General features: G+C 37.4%; 1 protein-coding gene across 10 annotated transcripts in view; it reads left to right on the top strand.

Annotated features, from left to right (window-relative positions):
• Positions 1–22,337, top strand: part of Ppp1r12b (protein phosphatase 1 regulatory subunit 12B) — a 198,770-nt gene that overhangs the window by 106,890 nt on the left and 69,543 nt on the right. For 8 of the 10 annotated variants that reach the window (XM_058585822.1, XM_058585829.1, XM_058585821.1 and 5 more), the window contains 5 exons: positions 705–795; positions 4,301–4,492; positions 6,592–6,781; positions 6,871–6,983; positions 8,127–8,168. In XM_058585822.1, coding sequence (XP_058441805.1) covers positions 705–795; positions 4,301–4,492; positions 6,592–6,781; positions 6,871–6,983; positions 8,127–8,168 — 628 coding nt within the window. Of the gene's footprint in view, positions 1–704; positions 796–4,300; positions 4,493–6,591; positions 6,782–6,870; positions 6,984–8,126; positions 8,169–14,100; positions 14,246–22,337 lie in introns of all 10 variants that reach the window. The other 2 variants (XR_009228721.1, XR_006856058.2) reach the window with 2 other exon arrangements.

Raw genomic sequence — 22,337 nt, 5'->3', positions numbered from 1 at the left:
TATTTCAACTAAAATATATTGACTGCAAAAGCAGCTATGAGAGTCTGGCTGTCTTCTATGAAGTCAATAAAGGAAAATTATAAAAATGTAAAACAAAGGCTGAGGCAAGTGGATCACAAGTTCAAGGCCAGCTTGGGCAACTTAGTGAGACTGTGTCTCAAAAGAAAATACAAAGGACCGTGGTTGTAACTCAGTGGTAGAATGCTTGTCTAGCACATATGAGCTGAGTTTAGTCCCCAGCACCAAAAAAAAAAGAAAAGAAACAAACAACATATAAATATATAGGAGAGAAAAGCATTCAATAAAGTTTAGTCCACCTAGTGATAAAAAAAAAAAAATTCTTAGCCTGCTTCCTATAGAAATAGAAAGGAATTACTCTGATTCAGTAAGTAGTATCTAAAGAAATCTTACAACAAACATCACATTCATTGGCAAAATACTGAAAATATTCTCTCTGAAGGCTTATAGGAAAGGATTAAGGAAAGAAGAAATAGAATCTTTTTTTACAGGTGGTACAGTTCTACCTGAACAATAACACATTCACAAATTATGTCTTCAATTCAGTGATTTTTACTGATGGCGAATAGCATTTCTGCCATTTGGACTTTGCCTTAATTCATCCTTAGCGCATAGGAATCCCTTCAGTGTGTGGAAGCACCTTGTCATTCCCCAAGTCATGCAGCAAAGATCCTACTTCTCTGTAGGTCCTATCTGACTCCTGTACGGGATGAGGAAGCAGAGTCTTTACGGAAAGCACGTTCCAGACAAGCTCGGCAAACACGAAGATCTACTCAAGTGAGTGTGATTTTTTTTTTTTAAATATCCTTTCATCTATCTATTTTTCCATTGCAGGTACATTTTAAAACTACTAAAGTGAATGCTTTATCCCAGCCACTGTATTAAAAACTCTGTTAAATCTTACACTACAGAGAATCAATTGAATTTATAGTTCCATCTACCCACTCTCCATTGTACCTCTCACTCATACCTCTGTGCCTCCAGGCTCAGAGCAAGACTCATCATTCCACTAGTGCTTGGGGGTCTTAAGAACCCTGTGCCCTGTAGAAGGGAGGGTTGAGGGCTGTTGGACATAAACAAAGCATGGAATAGATATATGTGTATATGGAAATGTCACAGTGAAACCCATAAATATGTATTAATAATTATATTAAAAAAGAATCACATTAGGAATCCCTAGGGGAAAATAGTTAGCACTTCCTCAAAATGTTAAATATAGAGTTTATTCAACCCAGCAGTTCTACTCTTAACATACATATGTAAAAGAAATAAAAATGTCCATATAAAAACTTATATGTAAGTGTTTATAACAGCATTATTCATAATAGGCAAAAGGTAGAAACAAACCAAATGTCCATTAGCTAATGAATGAACAAACAAAATGTTCTGTGTTCATACAATGGAATATTATTTGGTATTAAAAAGTAATGCAGTACTGTTGTTACATACTACAACATGAATAAACTTTGAGAAAACATTATGCTAATTAAGCTCAAGTGGCCAGACTCAAAAAGTGCCATATGTTGTATAATTCCATTTATATGATGTATCCAAAATGGGCAAATCCAGAGAGACAGAAAGTGGATGAATGCTAGGGGCTAGAGGGAAGAGGAATGGAAAATGACTGTTAATAGGTGTGGGGTTTCTTTTTGGAATGTTGAAAAGTGTTCTGAAATTAGATAGTGGTGGTAGTTGCACAACTCAATGAATAAACTAAAAACCATGGGATTATTTAAAGGGTGAATTTTACAATATGTGAATTATATTTCAGTAAAGACGTTACAAAGAAGGGTGGGGAAATCCCTTAAGGGAGCCATTGAAACAGTTTAAGGATGAGTGATAGAGTCTACTTTATGTTTCACAAAAATCCCCATGCAGAGAATTAATGGAAGTGGTAGGCAGTGTTTGTTTGCCAAGCCTGGAAACTAGAAGATTTGCTAGGAAGCTGTTAATAGTAATCCAAGCTGAAAATGACAAGGCCATGAACTCAGGTTGTGATGGCAGTGAGAATGGAGGAAGAAGCTATGAATCAGAGTTAGTTAAGGAGGAAAGAAAGATTAGCCCATGAAGCAGAATGAAAGGGAGCATCCAGAGAAGTAAAAAGGGAAGTAGAAAATAGTGGTGGCATGGAAATGAATGAAAAATCAGTTTGCACAAAAAAAGAGAAGTTGAACATTTTTAAATGCTGCAGAAGTCAAGTAGTAAAGTTGATGACTAAAAAAGGGACATTATTCATAGCAGCAAAAAAATCCTTCTCTCTTCTCTGACCCTCAGAAAGTGAGTCAGGTTTTCCTTTTTTATTTTTGCTTGATGATTATTTCTCTGTTTTGCCTATTAGAATGTATCCTCCTTGAGAACCAAGGTGGACTATATTTTTTTTGGTTTTGTTTTACTGCAATAATTATACATAACATAAAATTTACCACTTTTTCCATTTTTAAGTGTACAGTTCATTGATATGAAGTGCATTCATGTTGTTTTATAGCTATTACCATTATCCATTTCTAGAACTTTGACTTTCCAGACTGATACTCTATAACCATTAAACAGTATTTCGCTTCCCCCCTGGCAGGCAGCATTCTTCTTTCTGTCCAATTTAGGAACCTTACATAAGTGGAATCATGCAACTATTTGTCTTTTTGTGTCTGGCTTATTTCATTTAGCATAGTGTCATCAAGGTTTATCTATATTGTAGCATATGTCAAAATTGTCTTCCTTCTTAAGGTTAAATAATATTCCATTGCATGTATATGCCATATTTTATGTATCCATGCATCCGTTGATGGATACTTGGCTGTTGTGAATAATACTGCTGAGAATGGCTGTACAAAATTTTACTTTGAGACCCTACTGTCAGTTCTTTGATGTGTATATCCTTAGAAATGGAACTTACCAAATCACATGCTCATTCTACTTTTAATTTTAATTTGTGTGTTGGGGAGGGGTACACGCTAGGGATTAAACCCCAGGGTACTCTACTACTGAGCTACATTGCCAGCCCTTACTCTTTTGCATTTTAAGACAGAATCTCACTAAGTTGGTGAGACTGGCCTCAACTTTAGGATCCTGCTCAGCCCCCAGAGTCCCTGGAATTATAGACATGCTCCACCCATGTCCAGCCTATTTTTCATTTTTTGAGGAATCACCATGCTATTTTTCATTTTGCATTCCTATTTCAGGTTACAAGCTTCCAAAATTTACTTCAGAAAGTAAATTTTGAAGGTCTTTTGCTTAATTAACTACAGACCCTGACTGATCCATGGCTTCTCTTTGTTTCAGTATTTCTACGTAGCCTCCCCTCTACCCATGGTCTTTTTTAACTCCCCACCTTTCAAAATCAGTGTTAGGTGTGCTTGTTATGTATTACTGTGTTTCTTTCTGTGTGTGTGTGTGTGTGTGTGTGTGTTTCTTAATATTTATTTTCTTATATCATTTTTGTTTGATTAAAAGTTTCTTGACAGAAATAATTGGTGTTGTCTTCATAGTTCTAGGGCTTAAAGACAGTTATTAAGAGAATGAGTGAATAAGTGAAAAAAAAAGCAAGTTATGGATTTGGTATCCATCAACTACCTTCCAGCTCTGGGACATCCCTTTTCCTCTGATTACTTGAGCATGTAACCCCTTCAGTTAGACTCATCACATTCTCTTCCTAACTCCTTTGTCCCGGCTGCAAGTGACTCATCATTTGCTTTTCTTCTGCCTTGCTGCTTTTGTGACCCAGAGGCAAACATTAATTGTCGGAAGAACCTCGCTGGATGATTCCTAGAGTTACTTGGAAATAATATTAAAGAAATAGCTTACTTTTTCTTTTGGGAGTTCTTTTTGTTGTTCTAGCTTTACTCTGAATTTTCATCTTTTTGGATATGGCTTTTCTTTCTACGAGTAAAATTAAGTTTTTCCAGCATCTGCTGTTCAGAAAATCTCTTTTGTTAACAGTTTGATCTTGGGAGAATAGAGAATATTCACATAAAAATGCCAAGAACTATTTGGTATGGAAGAAATATATCTATAACAGGCAGACATCAGTGTTGACCTATTTTCTGGGGATCAAATTGGGAAAGCTAAAGTATTACGTTTGAAATGTACCTAGATTCAGGCCTGGGTTCTTTGCACACAGAGATGCTTATTTTAAGCATATATTGCTTGAAATGGCCTCATTATGCATTTTGGGATCTTCGTCTGGGATTTGAAAACCGTTAGATCTTTTTGAGAGTTTCCCTGCTTACTCAAGAGTTATTCCATGTTAGGGTGAAACTGCCGTGATCTTGTGCTATTTTCCCAGGGTGTTACCCTAACAGACCTTCAAGAAGCAGAAAGGACTTTCAGCCGGTCCAGGGCAGAGAGACAGGCTAGTGAAAAACCTGCAGACACTGAAGGACTGGAGGGGAGCACTGAGAAGCAAGAGCCCTCAGCTGTCCCAGCAAAGGAAGCTGGGGAAGACCAGCAACCCTGGGGCAGGAGTCTGGATGAAGAGGTGAGCTCATTTTGCTGGCAAGTACTGTGACAAAAGCAGGATAATTGATTTCTGCAAATCTGTTCTTTATTGATCATTCAAATGCTCTTCTACCTTGCAGTGGACCACTCAGGAATAGAGGACTTGATGACTGTCTTTAGTTGGCAAACCTATGTGACTGAAAGAATTCAAAGGATGTCATTCCTTAAATGACCATTTTTTTCCTCCTGGGAGTTAACTAATGCTTTTAAATAAATACCCACCTATTCCAAAAAGAGAGGCCACAGTATAATAAAATGCAAATAAGAATATAAACATTTATTAAGTATTTTTGCCAGGCACTACTTTAAGCATTTCATGTGTTTTTAATCCTCAAAACAATCCTCTGAGGTAGATATTGCTATTCCTATTTTATCTATGAGGAAATCGAGTCACAGAGGTTGGGTAACTTAGCTAACATTTCATGGCGGCTGAGGAGTAGATAAGCAAGATTTGAACACAGGCAGTCTGACTCCACGGCTTGGTCTCTTAACCACTAATGTGTTCCCCAAACTGCTACAAATGTAAAGGCTTACAGAACACTCCTGGGTGTACATTTTTATTTATGTTGGGGTGGACATTTTGATTTATGTTTCATTTCTCTGGTGGAGTTGGTAGTCACAGGTACAAGAGTATACTTAGGGATAAGCATACTCCTGGTTTACCTATGATGGTTCTAGTTATAACTGTTGTCTCTGTGCAATTATTATTACCACTTCTTTCACTCTTAAAATTGTAATTGATAAATTTTATGGTCAGTTTAGTTGTAGGAGAAAGGAATCATCTCTTTCATGTTCTAACTCTGAATGGCTAGAATCCATATAAACTGGTGTTCTGTTGTGTATTTTATTTTATAAGCTACTATATTTATTAAATACTTATTACCAGATATTATTCTAAGCACCTAACACATACTGTCTTATTGAATGTTCACCATCCTGTCTGAGGTGTTATCCCTGTATTACAGATAAGGAAGCTAACGCTCAGAGAGGTTAAATAACTTATTCAGGGCCAAACAGCTAATAAATACTAAAGTTAGACTTTGAGCCAAATTGCATCTGACTCCAAAGCTTACGTTATTTTATTACTTCTGTCTTTATAATTTTTTTGTTGTTGTTCTCTATTTTCTTTTTTTGACCTAAGGATGGAACCCAGGGCCTTGTTGTACATGCTTGGCAAGAAATGTACCACTGAGCTATGTCCTCAGCCTCTTGTTTTCAGACAGTGTCTTATTAAGTTGCTCAGTCTGCCCTTGACCTTGGGATCTTCCTGCTTCAGCCTCCTGAGTAGCTAGGATTACAGGTGTTTTTAATTATAATTTTATAACTAAATTATCAAACACCAGGGTTGTTTTATAATTTCTAAATTAAAAATTGTACAAAATCTGTATACTGTAAACCAGTATGCTGTAAGAATTTATGCATCTTCGATAAGCCAACTTAAGACTCATTGTCAAGTTCTGTCTTAACTCTTAGAAAAAAGGATTTCAAAGGGGAAAATGGGAATTTATGAAAAGCTTAGGGGACTGGACTCAGTGGTAGAGTGCTTGCCTAGCTAGCATGTCTGAGGCCTGACTTCTATCCCCAGAACCATTAAAAAAAATTAATAGGTTTCAATAAACATCATTATGGCAAATTAATGAGTATTCAGAAATTGGTAGAATGCTCAGATTTATTCTCTGTTTTCAGATGCTTCCTACATTCTGCTCCTTTGTCTTGAGCTTTTTTATTTTCCTTTGTAAACTTTGCCTTTCAACACTCTTTGAGAAAGCTCATCATGCTTCCTGTTTCACTCCAAGATCAAAAGAATTTTCATTAACACAGCACTGTCTAGTGCCCTTTAGTCATTTTAGGAACAGTTTGCCTATACTGCTAGCAACATGATGGTCTTTTCAAAGAAGCATCCAGAAGCTGTAGTTTTCTGACTAATTAACTAACTTCAGTTCAGCTCAGTGATTGTTGATTGAGAATCAGCTATTAAAATAAGACTCTTAATGAAAAAGCTCATCTTGAATAAACCTGCTGTCTTTATCCTTTGGCTGGACTTGACCTCTCATGGCTCATTCTGTGAATTATTTCTAGACTGTCTATCGTCGTCTGAGGTGTCCAGCTCAGCCAGACAAACCCACAAAACCAGTGTCTCCTTCTGCATCAAGACCTTCACTCTTCACCAGTTCTCATCTGCTACGAACAAGTAGATGTTCCATCCCTGATTCTGAGAGTTCAGAGATCACTGTGAATACTACAGCTGCAAAGGAAATGGACAAAAACGGTATGTAGAGTTTTAAAAGGTGGAAGCCACTCTCTCGTGCACATTGCTACAGATTCTTAAGAGTCATGCTTTACTTTATCTCTGGTTAGAGAGTGAAGAAGTGGATTTGGATGATCAGTCCTCTAACAGGCTCTCCATTCGAGAGAGGAGGCGGCCCAAGGAACGACGAAGAGGCACGGGCATCAACTTCTGGACAAAAGATGTAAGTAGATTAGTCCATACTGGGCCATAGCACATTATGCTTGGCTGCCAGTCTTTCTGTTGAGTTCAAGAGAAAGAGTCCCATGTGGTACCATGAATCTTGCAGATTGACAAGAACTATTACTGAAGAAAAGCAAAACAAAATTTAGCTAGTGTGGGGCTCATTTAGTATGTTCCTGCTGGATTCCCAGTACCAAGAATAGTACTAATCATATGGTGGCACTCAGTATTAATTGATGAAGAATTTTAAGAACTTGAAATTTACAATATAATAGAACCAATATAAACAAATCTAACAAGTAAATAAATTTGCCAGGTTTTAGCTCTCTTCCTGAATATTCCTTGAAATTCATATAGTCAACAATATCAATACCACAAAAAAGCAGAGATTTTTAACTAAATGTTTTAGGAGAGCTATAAGAAATTTAAAGAACTTAAAATCTGTAAGTTCATTTGATTCAATTTTATTCTTCTGGAGGAAAAAGGATAAATAGAAAACAGATTAACACTGACTTTTAAATAAAGAGAGATGTACCAGTGCTTACCAATAGAGACATGCGTCCCCCTCCATGTCATGTTTACCTTTTTCACTCAACCTTGCTATTGGAATCTAAAAAACCAAGCAGCCAATAATTCGAAACAAAAGCCCCTGGTTACTAATGACTCATTTGAAAATTAGATAAAACTATTCAATGGGACAAGAAATGAAACAGCAATACGTATCTATTAGAAACTACCTTTTAGATAAGAATATTTCCTTGTTATAGAGCCGAATAGACTAATCCTTTTTTTTTTTTTTAATTCCTATGGTGAGGATCTAACCCAGGGCATTGGGCATGCCAGGCAAACTTTCTACCAGTGATCTACACCCCCAGCCCATAGACTGATAACTTTGGGCAGAGATGATACCTTTTTTTCCCAACTGTGGTTGATTTGACTTTTTTTTTAAAACCATAGGTGATATTTCTAAATTGCCTACTTGTGAAAGCTGTTAGAAGTAGCATCACAGAGTATCACCTGGCTGTCAAATCTCATTGCCCATGTTTGAAATGCCAAGATGTATAATTGATAGGAACTGACCTTATTGCTTTAAAACATATCCATGATGATGATTCTCTTGTTTGTCTTCCTCCTTCCTTTTCAGGAGGATGAAACTGATGTCTCTGAAGAGGTCAAGGAAACACGGGTAAGTGACAAGCCAGTGAGGCATATCTCTTTAGGGCTCAATCTTACTTTGATGCATACGATTTTAATAGAAGAGCAGGACCTATGCAAATTGGAGCTGAGGAGGAGTTTGAAGATAGACATTCCTCTGAGAGGCATGGCAGGTGTTAGATGGTGGTACTTCCTCCTGTGGTGTAACAATTTCCAGCTTCTGTGTGCTAGCTGCTAATCTCTAATACCATTACAGGATCCATCTTTTTCTCTTGAATGTTTTTGGATTGAGTAAAGTACTTTGAAATCTTTGGAAGAAAAATAAAAAGTGGTATTTTTATGGATCTACATTGATAAAGAGGAACATAAGTGTGAAGTATGTAAAACATCAGATAGTCTAAAAGTCATTTATATTTGACTATGAAATAAGGTTAAGCACCTCACCTCTTCTATAGCCCTGACCTCATAAAGCCTAGCCTCCATCTGCAGGCCTATACCCAGCATTCTTAAAAATAATCCAGGTTCTTGTGAGCCACTCCAGTGCCATAGAATACTGGGGGTTTTCTTCTTTTTACAGTTTCACAGGAAGGAAGGAATTTGGTTTTGACTAAATTAATTGAAATACATGTGCTTTCCTGTGAGAAATTACATAAAATGATGGCCTTTTTAATACTTCATAATTTGGACTTGTATTCTCAGAATACACTTATCAACCCTTAATAATTAACAATTAACTCATTTTTAACAGAAGAGAGATGAATAAGACATTGTCATCAACTCACCTACATTTTAGCCAAGATCCAAAATAATCAATAGTAGACTTTCAAAAAGCAGTATCTGTAATGACTTACAGTAACACCAGTGAGAATTGCCTACTCTGGGTTGAAGTTGAGGCTACTTCACAAAGATGAGCTATGTTATGTGGAAATAGCACATAGCTATTCCCTTAAGGCAAGTGTGTGTATGTGTGTGTGTGTGTGTGTGTGTGTGTGTGTGTGTGTGTTTGCATGCATGCAAACAACAGCAACTCATAGATTCTTTAAAAATCTTGAATAGGATTTTGCATATAGACAGAATGAATATAGAGAAGTTCCTTTGGGGAATTATGCTTAAGCAGAGAATTTGAGTAATAGATTACAGAGCACTGAAATGCATCATAATCTCTAGAGGATTGTACAGGCCGTTTAAATTAATGGATTACAACAAGGAAGGTTTTGATGTTATAGAATGTCTTTTGTCAATGAAAATCTTTGTCTCTACTTTTCAAAATTTCTCAGCCCTGGAAAGTCCTAACCTCGAGTACCAAGGAATGAAAACTATAATGATTTTAATGCAGTGGTTCTCACGGAATTTCATCTTAGGACCATTCACTTAAAATAATAGAAAAAACTTTTTGGTTTGTGACGAAAAGCAGAGACTATTGAGGTTTGCTGTGAAAGTCATTTGTCAGGCTGAAAAATATTCCACTCTTCCAATTGCTTAAGACATCTACTAGTGTTTACCATGTGTCAAGCAGACTTCAGTGTGAATCTTAAGAGAAGAACAAACAGCCTATTACCTCTAGATTGGTAACTTTGTACGCAGGTAAGGTAAGGTTGGTACAAGCACATTCCAGGTACCATTCTCTAGTCCCACCCACAGTTCTGCAGAAGGAAAGACTGGTGATGAGTTGGTAAAGGGAGAGGCTTCCTTTTTTGAAAAGTCTTCAACTCTAGTTTATTTCAATTAAACTGTTTATCTGGTTTTCTCTTCGGAGCGCTTGCTTCTAATGCTAGCAGGTTTGAAACCATTATCCATATGGGCTGCAGAACAACACACCTAATGATGACCCAGTGTAAATTGCTGCAATTCTAGTTCAAGACAGTCACCAGTATGTTATGAATCTTAGACCACTCTCTGCCCTACCTTCATGTCCATCCATCAGGCAGTATCATAGACTCAGCTCTGCAGCAATAAATGAGAGGACATTCTGTGGAAATGGCCCAGTTAGCTATTAAGCATGAATTTTGCTGAAAAGCCAGGGCAGTTCTTTTCTTTCTTGATTTTGATTTAGTAAAACTGTATCTGCTATTGAAGTCACACAAGCTCCCTACTCTCCCCAACCTTCTCCTTGAGAGTGATGGTATCTATTATTTTTTAAATTCACTCTTCCCAAAACTCTGACATCTTTTTCTTTTTTTCTTTTTTGTGGTGTTGAGATTTGAACCCAGGGCCTTGCAAGTGCTAAGCAACACATCTACCACTGAGGTAGCCCCATAGTTAGCTAATGACATCTTATTTTTTTAACTGAGATATAAATTTACAATCAATAAAATAAATAAATTTTAAATGTGTCATTTGGTGAGTTTTGACACTTGCATATACCAGTATAAACCACAGTCCAAATCAAGACATAAAACTTTTCCCTTACCTTAAAAAGTTTCCTCTTATCATTATGTTAAGTGAAATAAGCCAAAGTCAGAAGGTCGAGTGTCATATGTTTTCTCTCATCTATGGAAGCTAGAGAGGAAAAAGGAAAAGAAAGGTGGGGGGTGATCCACATGAAAAGCAAAAGGAGATCAATAGAGCAGAGAAAGGCGACCAGGAGCTGGGAGGAGGGGAGGAAGAGGAAAAGCGCTGGGGAGGGATATTGGTCAAATCATATTGTTATACTTTGTGCATGTACTAATATGTAACAACAAATCCCCCCCCCTTATGTACAGCTGTAATACACCAAGAAAAAAGATATTTAAAAACAAAGTTTCCTCTTGCCACTTTCTAATCAATTCCCTGTCCTGAGAAGCAACCATTCTTTCTAATTTCTGTCTCTATAAATTAGCATTGTCTGTTCTTTAACTGTGTGTGTCTGTGTTTGTCTATGTGCGTACATATATATGAATGTACTGCTTCTTAAGAGTGAGGATATGGCCAGGCCCAGTGGCACACGCCTGTAATCCCAGTGGCTCAGGAGCCTGAGGCAGGAGGATCGAGAGTTCAAAGCCAGCTTTGGCAACAGCAAGGTGCTAAGCAACTCAGTGAGACCCTGTCTCTAAATAAAATACAAAGTAGGGCTGAGGATGTGGCTCAGTGGTTGAGTGTCGTGAGTTCAATCCCCAGTAAACCACCTCCCCCCAAAAAAGAGTGATGATATGTCAGTGTTATTTATATGTATACACACATATGTATGTATACACACATATATCTACATATGTATATGCACACATATATATGAAATCATCCAGTAATATTTAATTTTAGGTTAGAAAGGAAAGTTCAATTATTATTATCTCTGTTTGTGTCTCTAGTCAGGGTTAGAGCTAAGATGATTCCAAATATATATTGATTTCCCCCCATCTTCTTAAAGATTTTATAAGATTCTTTAATTTCTCATCCCTATGTCAGTAACAACAGCATGATTAAGAAGCCTTTCTATTATTAAACTAAATCTCTGCTGATATCATTGAAATTCATTCCTCTTTATGTACCTAGAAAAATGTAACCAAAATGTAAACACCAATTAATATTTAGGGCCAGACATGGCCTGATGTTTGCTATCTGTGATGTGTGTGATAAAGATAGAAGTCACATATTGCTATACTAGTGTCAGTAAAGAGCAAGAAATATGATGAGAAGGCTGGGGGCCTTGCCTACATCCAACATAGTGCATGGTTTTCATCAAAACCCATCCCCAGTGGTAATTCCATCAGCTGGTAAGATAGACAAAGACTATATATTGATATTGTAGCACCTCCTTGACAGATATGTTTATAGCAGTTCTCTTTCATTATCCACATTAGGTATGGGCCAGTCTCTGTAAATCTTAAGATATCCTTTGTCTTTCTAAGTGAAGAGGAAACTGAATCTAATTTTAATTTGAGAACAAGTTGTTTCAGTCATATCTAAAAATGCTTTTATATTCAAGAATGTATTTACTGTTTACTGTATAGTGGTCTCCCTACTCCATGGGAGATACTTTCCCTCACCCTAAGGAGATGGCTGAAACCACAGGTAGTACTGAACCCTACATGTGTTATACTTTTTCATATACATACATACCTATGATGAAGTTTTATTTATATTAAACATAGTAAGAGAGTAACAACAAGAACTAATAATAAAATAGAACAGTTACAACTAAAATTACATTACCACTATCTCTACTCCTATGCTTTGGCATCATTATTAAGTAAAATAAGAGTTACTTGAACACCAGTACTATGTGATATCAGTGTCTTAACAGTTGGTCAGAAGGTTACTAAATGACTAACAAGCAGTAGTATACACAACATGGATATCCTGGACAGAGGGATAATTCATGTCTCTGGCAGGGCAGGGTACCAGATGGCATGAGATTTCATCATACTACTCCAGACAATACAATTTAAAAACTATGAGCTATTAACTTCTGGAATTTGCATTTAATATTTTCAGACAGCGGCTGACTGTGAGTAACTTAAACCAAAGCAAAATCACAGATAAGGGTTTTGCATAGCAAGTGCTCTGGAGGGAATGATCATAGGCACATCAGGGAAGGTGGTGACCATTTCAGTTCTCTCCACCTTTTATTATTGTGTCTTTGAACTGACTTTTGCTTTACTATGAGTTTTATCTACTGAATTCTGGTTTTCCCCCATTTACTCCTCTTCAGTAGTCTATTTTTCTTTTTTTTTTTTTTAATTTTTTATTGTTGGTTATTCAAAACATTACATAGTTCTTGATATATCATATTTCACACTTTGATTCAAGTGGGTTATGAACTCCCATTTTTACCCCATATACAGATTGCAGAATCATATCAGTTACACATCTATTGATTTACATATTGCCATACTAGTGTCTATTGTATTCTGCTGCCTTTCCTATCCTCCACTATCCCCCCTCCCCTCCCCTCCCCTCCCCTCTTCTCTCTCTACCCCCTCTACTGTCCTTCATTTCTCCCCCTTGTATTATTTTTCCCTTTCCCCTCACTTCCTCTTGTATGTACTTTTGTATAATCCTGAGGGTCTCCTTCCATTTCCATGCAATTTCCCTTCTCTCTCCCTTTCCCTCCCACCTCTCATCCCTGTTTAATGTTAATCTTCTTCTCATGCTCTTCGTCCCTACTCTGTTCTTAGTTACTCTCCTTATATCAAAGAAGACATTTGGCATTTGTTTTTTAGGGATTGGCTAGCTTCACTTAGCATAATCTGCTCTAATGCCATCCATTTCCCTGCAAATTCTATGATTTTGTCATTTTTTAATGCAGAGTAATACTCCATTGTGTATAAATGCCACATTTTTTTTATCCATTTGCTAAGGCTGGGGGTAGCTCTGGGAAACAGCATGGATATGTGTCTAAGTCACTAACAAAAGGACACAGCTTTTCTCTACCTGTCCTTCTCCCCACAATCTGTGCTCACATTCACACCCCCACATCCCCATGGAGCACGCTAGAAGTTCCAGAGATCCTGGTCCTATGTGACCTGGTGCCACCCTACCTTGAGTTGCCTTTAAGGGGCAGCAGGTCCCCTAGTATTCATCTCCCTGAAGTCAGGGTCCCTCTGGGCCTGTATGACAGCTATGGTATTTTTCAATCTGATCCTGTTGTGTAATTGAATTCATCACTAGAGGGCACAAGTGGTCAACAGAAAAGATGTTGGTGAGCAAGCAGAATGGTGCCCTGAAGAAGCTGAACCTAAACAAATTGCTCCTGTTTTAAAAGAATTGCTGAAGAACCTAGTTCAGTGTAGTAATTTGCCACCCCACTTTTGGTCTCATAGAATTGAAAGGGAATTTATAGATAACTTGATTTAGGAGCCTCATTTCATAGTTGAGAAAACGGAGACCAGAGAAGTTAATAACTTGGGGATGGAAAACCTGTGCAAGGAAAAGCATCCTGGATCCTGCATCAGGGAACGTTTTCATTTGATGGTAATATGCAGACCTGGAATTAGGGCTTATGTCCTTTTCCACACCCTATTTATCCATTTGGTTTTTTTACTCAGCAGGTTACATGTTCGAATTGACTTGCTAGTAGCACCTCACCTCCTTGAGTGAAGGAACGTCTTCTTGAAGGACAACTTAAAAGCCTACTCAGTATCAAGATTCAGTGGGTAGAGCATCAGCATTCTTCTGCTGTCCTTGACATAGGTGGGTAGTTATGTCTGTCAGGAAGTAAGAATTCCCATACTTTTGTTAGGAATCCCCTACCCCACCCTGTTGCTTTTAGGAAAATCAGGTAGTATACTCAATAAGGATAAAACCATTGAAACTTTACCCTCAAAGTCGACACTGGAGCTGTCCTAGCTCTGAATGGAACTAGTAGATTGGATTACTAATCACTCCTCAAAATACATTGGTAAAGGAGATGTTATTAAGGAATTACTAATTTATGACTATTGATATGCTTGTCCTAGATGACTGGTTATATGCCAGTGGAGAAATGTGTTGGTAAAATGTTCTAAAAGAGGTAAGCAATTTAATGTAAAGTTTTCAAACTAATAAGAGAACCCAACTCTAATTTGTTGGCAAAGCTTGGTTTTGAACTGGAAAAAATAAATGCTTCAGAAGTGTCTCTAATGCTGAAAGCCACTACATGCATTTTCCATTTTGTCCTTCCTTCTCTATTATAAATATCTTCCTGTTCTTTCATTCAACAAGTGCTTTTATTTGCCTCTTATGTTCAGGTACTTTTCTAAATTTTGCAACAATGAACAAAAATCTCTACTTTATTGGAATTTACATTCTAATGAGGGAGACAGACAATAAATAAAATAAATATGTAAAGTAAATAATATGTTAAAGGGTGATATGTTACAGAAAATAATGTGTTAAAGGTGATATGTTATGGAAAAGCCATACAGAATAAGTAGGATGGAGGAATTAGATGTGCCAAGGTGGGCAAAGGCTCATGCTATAAGTAGGGCAGTTAGGATAGGGCTCTGTTACAGAATATCATTAGAACCTAGATGAAGTAAAGTAGGCAGCCATGTGGCCATGTGGAGGTGGGGTATTATGGGCAGAAGGAACAGCAATTGCAAAGACCCAAGGCAGGGTATGCTGGCATGCTTGAGAACAGGTGTAAAACCCAGTGTGGTTAGAGCAGAATGAGCAAAAGGGCTAGGCAGCATGGGCTGATAAGTTGTCATTAGAACTCTAGCTTTTGAAATATACGTGTAGATATCTTACCAAGTTTTGAGCAGAAGAGTGACATTATTATACTTACATTTTAATGGTTCACTCTACCTGCCTATTGAAGATTGTACTCTGAGGCCGGGGGACATCAGTGGTCTTTAAGATTCAGTGGAAGCAGTAATGTCAGTTAAGAGGCTTTTCCAATAATATTGGAAAAACAGAAAGATCCTGAGAAGTTGTTATTCAATATACATTTTGAAGTTAGAACCACTTAGATTTGCTATTGGCCTGGATTTAGGTTGAGAAAACAGGTCAAGGTTGATGCTAGAGCTTTTAGCTAAGACAACATGAAATGGAGTTTTCATTAACTGAGATGAAGAATACTATGGGAAGAATAGATTTGGTCAAGGAAGAGTAGGCATTTGGTTTAAATTTAATAAACTTGATTGATATATTGTACATGGAAATGTCAAAAGAACAATTAAGATATAGGGGTCTGGAGTTCATGTGAGTGACCCAAGCTTCAGACATAAACTTGTATGTCAGCAAACATATAGATTATATTTTAAACCAAGGGGTTGGGCCAGGTGCGATGGCACACACCTGTAATCCCATTGGCTCAGGAGGCTGAGATAGGAGGATTGCAAGTTCAGAGCCAGCCTTAGAAACTTAGAGAGGCCCTAAGCAACTCAGTGAGAACCTATATCTAAATAAAATTCAAATAGAAGGGTTGGGGTGTGGCTCAGTGGTTAAGCACCCCTGGGTTCAACCCCTTGTACCAAAAAAGAAAAAAAACAGGGGTTGGATACAGTCACCAAGAAAGTAACATCATATAGAAGATACCTAAAGACAGAAGCCTGTAGCACTCCAGAGTTCAAAATGAGGAAAACGAGAAGAACCAGCATGAGACTGAGAAATCCTGGCACTTGACTCTGAGAATATAAATACAGTTTTCTCTTTTTTCAAATCAAAAACAGAACATAGAATAACAGATAGTTTTGTATTCTTGTTTTAACATTTTTTTTCTCATATAGGGATATTAACCCATGAAATCTTTTCAGCCTTTTTATAAAAGGATCATATAGTGGTATAAAAGTTGAGTATCCCAGAGCATCCTCTGATGTCTTTTAAAATTAAAAGCACTCTTTGCAAACCTTGTCCAGAGACCTTTGAAGCCCAGTTATGTCACAAGACTGTTCTTACCACATCAGAGAGGTTCTATTAATTAATCATGCCTGAAAATGACCTGTTAATTTTACTCACCTTTTAGTTACTTTTGCCTTGCCTAGATTTTTCTCAGCTTTACTACATCTTCAAATCACTAGCTCTTCCATTTCAGTTAAGAAGCCTTCTTCAAAGACCTTGTATTTTAAGATGCTACTGTATACTAAAATTTGATTTAGCTCTGTGATGTCTAAAATGGTGATTATAGACCGAATCTTAGAACTGAAAGGGACTTTCAAGGCCATCTAACTCTCATAAAGACAACAGCTAAGGCCTGGAGAGATTAATTTGCCAGGATCACATTGTCATATCCCTAGTCTACAGCTGTCACCTTGCCTTCATTTGAATTCTTATATTTGTTATATGTCTTATGTCACATACTTTATGACAAATAATGTAGAAGCTCTGAGTACTAACTCAGAAGCCAGACTCCCTGGGTTTAAAATTAAAATGTTCCAAATCTATAAATTCCTAAGTCAGATGAGAGTAAGTCTTTTGGAATATTTTTGTTGACCTTAGAATCATGTGATTTTTAAGTTATTTATTAATTTATCCTTAAAAATTATTATTTGGAATGTGAGCATGATCTGGCTGTGACATCTGTCTCTCCATTAATTGCCAGAGTTGATTCAGATGATCTGGCTGGCTAAGCAAGTGTCCCCTTCCTCCCTTACCCATTTCATGTGCATCTTTCTCAAAGCTGAGCACTTGGTTGAAGAGGATGACCTTCCCTCATAGGGAAAGACCACTTCTAGGTCAAGGGTACATGAGTAGCTGTACTTTGCTGCTAGAACCTCCAAACAACCTCTCAAGAATGGATTATTTGAAAAATAAGAGAAGTAGCCCAAATGCCTCTATAATTCTAACATATAATTCTAACATACCTGAGGGGTTTTAAGGACTGAATTTTAAAAGGGATCATTGAGATAGGGGAAAGAAATGAGTAGAAATGGAAGGAACAGGATTAAAATGTTTCAAATTTTGCTTGGAACCCTTTGAGTTCCTAAGCAAGTCAAATCTCTGCAAATTTCTCCCTTGATCAAGCAGACTTTCATTTTTATGACTAAATTTCCCCTCCTATGTGTGCTTCTCTGCCTGTTTCTAACAGTCCTAGTTTCATAAATCTTGACTGTTTTTCCCCAACTTTCTTTCTTTGAGTAAATAACAGCCAATTTTTCTGTTTTTCTAAATTTTTACTACTTTGCTTCTGGCCATTTTCTGGATCTTTCTCTCAAGCAGTAATTTTTAATCTTGCTACTTAATCTTGTGAAGCCCCTTTATGTCCTGAAGAGGATTCAGCAATTTTCTGTCCACTCTCCACCACTGGGCAGTATCTTTGCCATTCTCCTTTTAGGTAAAATCCTAGGTCTATTTTGCTTTCCCCTCTTTCTGAGGCCTGATTGCCTAATATGGTAAGGTATTTCCCAGACAAGCCTGCACTGTTGAGACAGAACAACAGCTTGACTAAGTTTAAAGACATGGTAGGTGAGCTATCAGAGAGACTTAAGTTGTTTATGTAGTAAAGTAATATTTTTGTAGTATACTATATAACAACTTCAGTCTTTTTTTTTCTTAATAAGCCATAATTTCTTTTAACAGAGTTAAAAGAATAATAAAATAGAGGTTTTCTTCGCTAACATCTTTATTTTTAGGCAGATAGGGAATGAGAGGGTTTTAATAAGTCTGAGAAACTTAATACCATGCTGATGTTCACAAGGATATAAAAAATAAGGATAGACTTAATAAGCAGTGGCTATTAGAGTCCTGTTGTGGCCAGCCTCTGGGAATTGGCAGACATTCCACATGTAGAAAGGCAAGCTGTCCTGGATCTGTACTGTTGATGTCCATGGATAATCCTGGGAAGGAGATGGAGATTGAGAAAGGGCAGCCAACCGATTCTGTATGGGGGAAGTTGCCTGCTACCCAGTGTGTACTGAGGACTCCTCTCTAGTGGCTGACTCCACAGTGGCCTGGAAGGATCTCTCCTCTCATTGTACATTTGCTCTTTCTTTGCAACTGTAGTTTCTTAAAATACTATAGATGCTGTGATTTTCTATATATGGGTTATGCCTTGCTCTAGCCCAAACCACATAAACCATCTTAAGAACAAAGTTTCTTTTGGCATCTTCCTTTTATGGACTCTATTAATTTTAGGTCATGCTGTTGCCAAGGAAATTTCAGTAATCAAAGCTTACATGTATTCCTTGGAGACCCTGAAAATTTGGACCCAATGTCCCATTACATCAGTGAGTTCTGCCTTAATCAGAAATCTTTTTTAACATAGAAATAAACTGACCTTCAAGGTTTCTGTTTGGGTTTCATTCAAACATCTTATCCAAAGATGTGAAAGATTTATCTGACCTCTAAGAATGGTGTAGTTAACCTCTTGGCTTTTTCTTTTCTTTCAATTTCTTCTTTCAGCATCTAGCTGCCTTCAAGGTTGTTAGCAACGTGTGACCTTAAGTCTTTTCATTTGCAGGGACCCTTAGGAGCTTGAAATTCTGATGGAGCTTCTCCCTGCCCCCCCCCCATGATTACAAAAGGAAATTAATTTGATTATAGAAATTTTATGAAACACAGAAAAGTATACAACAGTGGTTCTCAAAAGCAGCAAGAGCATTTTTAGAAGAGGTTATAAAAATTCCTAAGGGCCCTTTCAGGGAACATAGTGATGGAGCATGTTCTAGATGCATTTATTGGAAGGGATCAGATATGCCAGATGCTAGATTTCGAAAGATGTCTCACATCCAGCAGTTGTCCTGAGCTTGCTTGACTCTTGACTGTCTCCCAGGACAGTCTAAGATGAAAACCTGTCTAGTATCTGAGTCTCAAACCTTACTTGATTTTATGTACACACTCAATTGGTAGGGAGCAGTTCTGAGAATTCAAACACCATGTAAATTGAGGAGCAACTGCTGAGTTTTGCTCATCCTGATAGTAATGCCATTTATATTATGATGACTTAACAGATTTTACAGGTCTGCATTTTTCCTCATGAGAATCTTAAGATGTATCCAAACCTCTTACTGCTTTGTTATGCCTCCTAATGTTGTTGGAACAAGAATTAACACATTGGAAAGTACATATTTAGGGGCTGAAGGTGTGTCTCAGTGGTAGAGAGTGCATGAGACTCTGAGTTCAATCCCCAGCATCCAAGTACACACACACACACATACACACACATACACAGTTTGTTATAAATTTCTTCACGTTTATTTCTTCTCACTATGTTATTTTTCATGATTTTAACTAAGTTTGGTATAAGTGAATTTCATTTCAGGATAGTAAATGTGAAGGGTATTAAAAATATTTGTTGTAAAAAGGGAATCATTTTTTCTATGAAGAATAAGAAAAAACTTTCATAACCATACTATTCAGAAAAAAAATATTGCTAGCATTGTGGTGAATTTCCTGCTGGTATTTTTTTCAGTTTATCTTTGAAAAAAGAAAATATTCAGGGCCAACTAACGATGTTCTTGAGAAAAGGATCATTTTCAACTTGAGCATTCCTGGAACCCCATCATTACCATTATGACAGTTCATACAGTTGTCTTCAAAGGAGTTGGGGTTCAACTCTTTTATCAAAGTAGTCAGTTCTATGATGGCTTTGATCATAAGAGAGCCTCCAGGAATAATTGTTCCCCTTTCAGTTGGAATCTAAGGGTTACCTTGGTTACGAAAGTATTCATTTCTTCTGCTGATGGCATGGCTAGAGAGTCTTAACCATGGCTTAGGCTTAGCTAATGTTAGAGTTCTGGGCCCATGATTGAAGTATAAAGCTTGGTGTGGGATTTGAAGCCCATTTTCAGCAAATGCAATGTTTATAGACTTGTCCCTGCAGGAATGTTGAATTGAGGCTCTAACCAATGCTGCCTTTGAAAGTGTTGTTTTGGTAGGACCTAAAAGATAGGATAGTTGGGGTGGAAATGTAAAGATGAACATTTTTTTTTTATATTTATTTTTTAGTTTTCGGCGGACACAACATCTTTGTTTTTTTTTTTTTTTTGTATGTGGTGCTGAGGATCGAACCCGGCCGCACACATGCCAGGCGAGCGCGCTACCGCTTGAGCCACATCCCCAGCCCTAAAGATGAACATTTACAAGTTACCAGTTTTAATTTTTCTCCATGCCATCTCAGTTTTCAATCAAGCAAGTTCAAGAATCAGATAATAACCATTTAGGGGCCATGAATCTCTTCATAGGGAAACCATAGTTTTGTATCCAAATATGATCCTTAATGTGCATGAATGTTCACACAGAAGTACCTTAACAGAGTTTGGGATTTTAGAAATACTTGATGTTTTTTGTACTTTGGAATTTTTTAAAATGTTTTCTTATAATTTGAATTCTATAGCTTAAACTATGATGATGTTTTTGGCAACTGAGGAAAAGAAGGGCATTTTTAAAATCTATTAGTAGAACTGGGCATAGTGGTGCACACCTGTAGTCCCAGTTATTTGGGAGGTTAAGATGGGAGTATCAATTGAGCCCAGGAGTTTCAGGTCAGCCTGGGCAACATAGACCCAGCGAAGAGGGCGGATATTCTCCAGTACTATGTGCTAGGGGTGGACAAACCAGCCTAGGCTTCATTTTGTCACATAAACACTCTAGATAAGGGTTCAGCAAATGTTTTATGTAAAGGGACTGGTCATAAATATTTTCTACTTTGGGGGTCATGTTGCCTTGTTGTAACTATTTGACTCTGCTATTACAATGGAAAAACAGCCATAACAATTATGTAAATAAATGGAGTGACTGTTCCAATAAAACTTTATTTACAAAAACAGGCTGGTGGACTGAATTTGACACAGTTTGCTGGCCTCTACACCAAGTTACTGATCTAAAAAAATGTTTTGCTGATGTCAACATGACTCGAAGTGTCAATTTTCTGTAATCTGAGCACTTCTCTGGTAATTCTCCTGATTTACCATCAATGTTTTTTCAGGGTGGGCAAGGGAAATCATCTGTTTAGAGGCATGTATGTTGTCTGTCTGCACTTGGAAAAGCATTAATGAGAAGCTTCCTGAATGGGATAGTGAACAGAGAAGGAAATGGATCCAGGTCATTTTAATGTAGTTCTGTTCTGTTTCAGTTCTTTACCTCTCTTTTTTTTTTTTAATATTTATTTATTTTTAGTTTTCGGTGGACCCAACATCTTTGTATGTGGTGCTGAGGATTGAACCCTGGCCGCACGCATGCCAGGCGAGCGCGCTACCGCTTGAGCCACATCCCCAGCCCAGTTCTTTACCTCTTGAGGAAAAAGTCTAGAATGATTCTCCCAATGTGTCCCCATTTGCTTTTCTCATCTGATCCTATTCCTCTTCCCTCCCAAGAATCTGTCTTTGAGGTTAGCTGAGATTACAATTTTGGGATATATAATTAGTTGCCACTTAAGACATTCTGTTTTTGAAAACTGTGACCAAAAGTGACTTTGACTTAAAGGTTCACAGATTCTTAGAAGTGTGTTTGTGAGAAGATTGTTAATTGCTGTCATTCACTTTGATTACTGGTTGTCTTTGAATTCCTTAGTCAGACATAGAGTATGGACCAGGCATGGTGGTACATGCCTGTAATCCCAGCTACTCAGAAGGTCGAGACAGGAGGATTGTAAATTGGAGGCCAGCCCAGGCAATCTAGCAAAACCCCGTCTCAAAATAAAAGGTCTGGGGATATCACTTAGTGGTGGGGCACAGTCCCCACCATGGCAAAAAGAGAGAGAGAGAGAGAGAGAGAGAGAGATTGATTATAGAATTTGTTAGTCTTTTGCCTTATCAACTTTCAGTCTTCTTATAATATGCAAGGAAAAACTTTTTGGAGATTTGTGGGGAGGGTGACAAAATCTGCAAAGCTTTGACCCTGCTTGCCTGGAATGATAGCTAAGAGG

The sequence above is a fragment of the Marmota monax genome, unplaced genomic scaffold, assembly GCF_021218885.2.
Source record: "Marmota monax isolate L192 unplaced genomic scaffold, Marmota_monax_Labrador192_F-V1.1 WCK01_AAM20220418_F8-fsc00099, whole genome shotgun sequence".
NCBI classification, from domain to species: domain Eukaryota; kingdom Metazoa; phylum Chordata; class Mammalia; order Rodentia; family Sciuridae; genus Marmota; species Marmota monax.
Note: the sequence above shows the minus strand (reverse complement) of the source record. Positions and strands in the feature narration are given on the sequence as shown.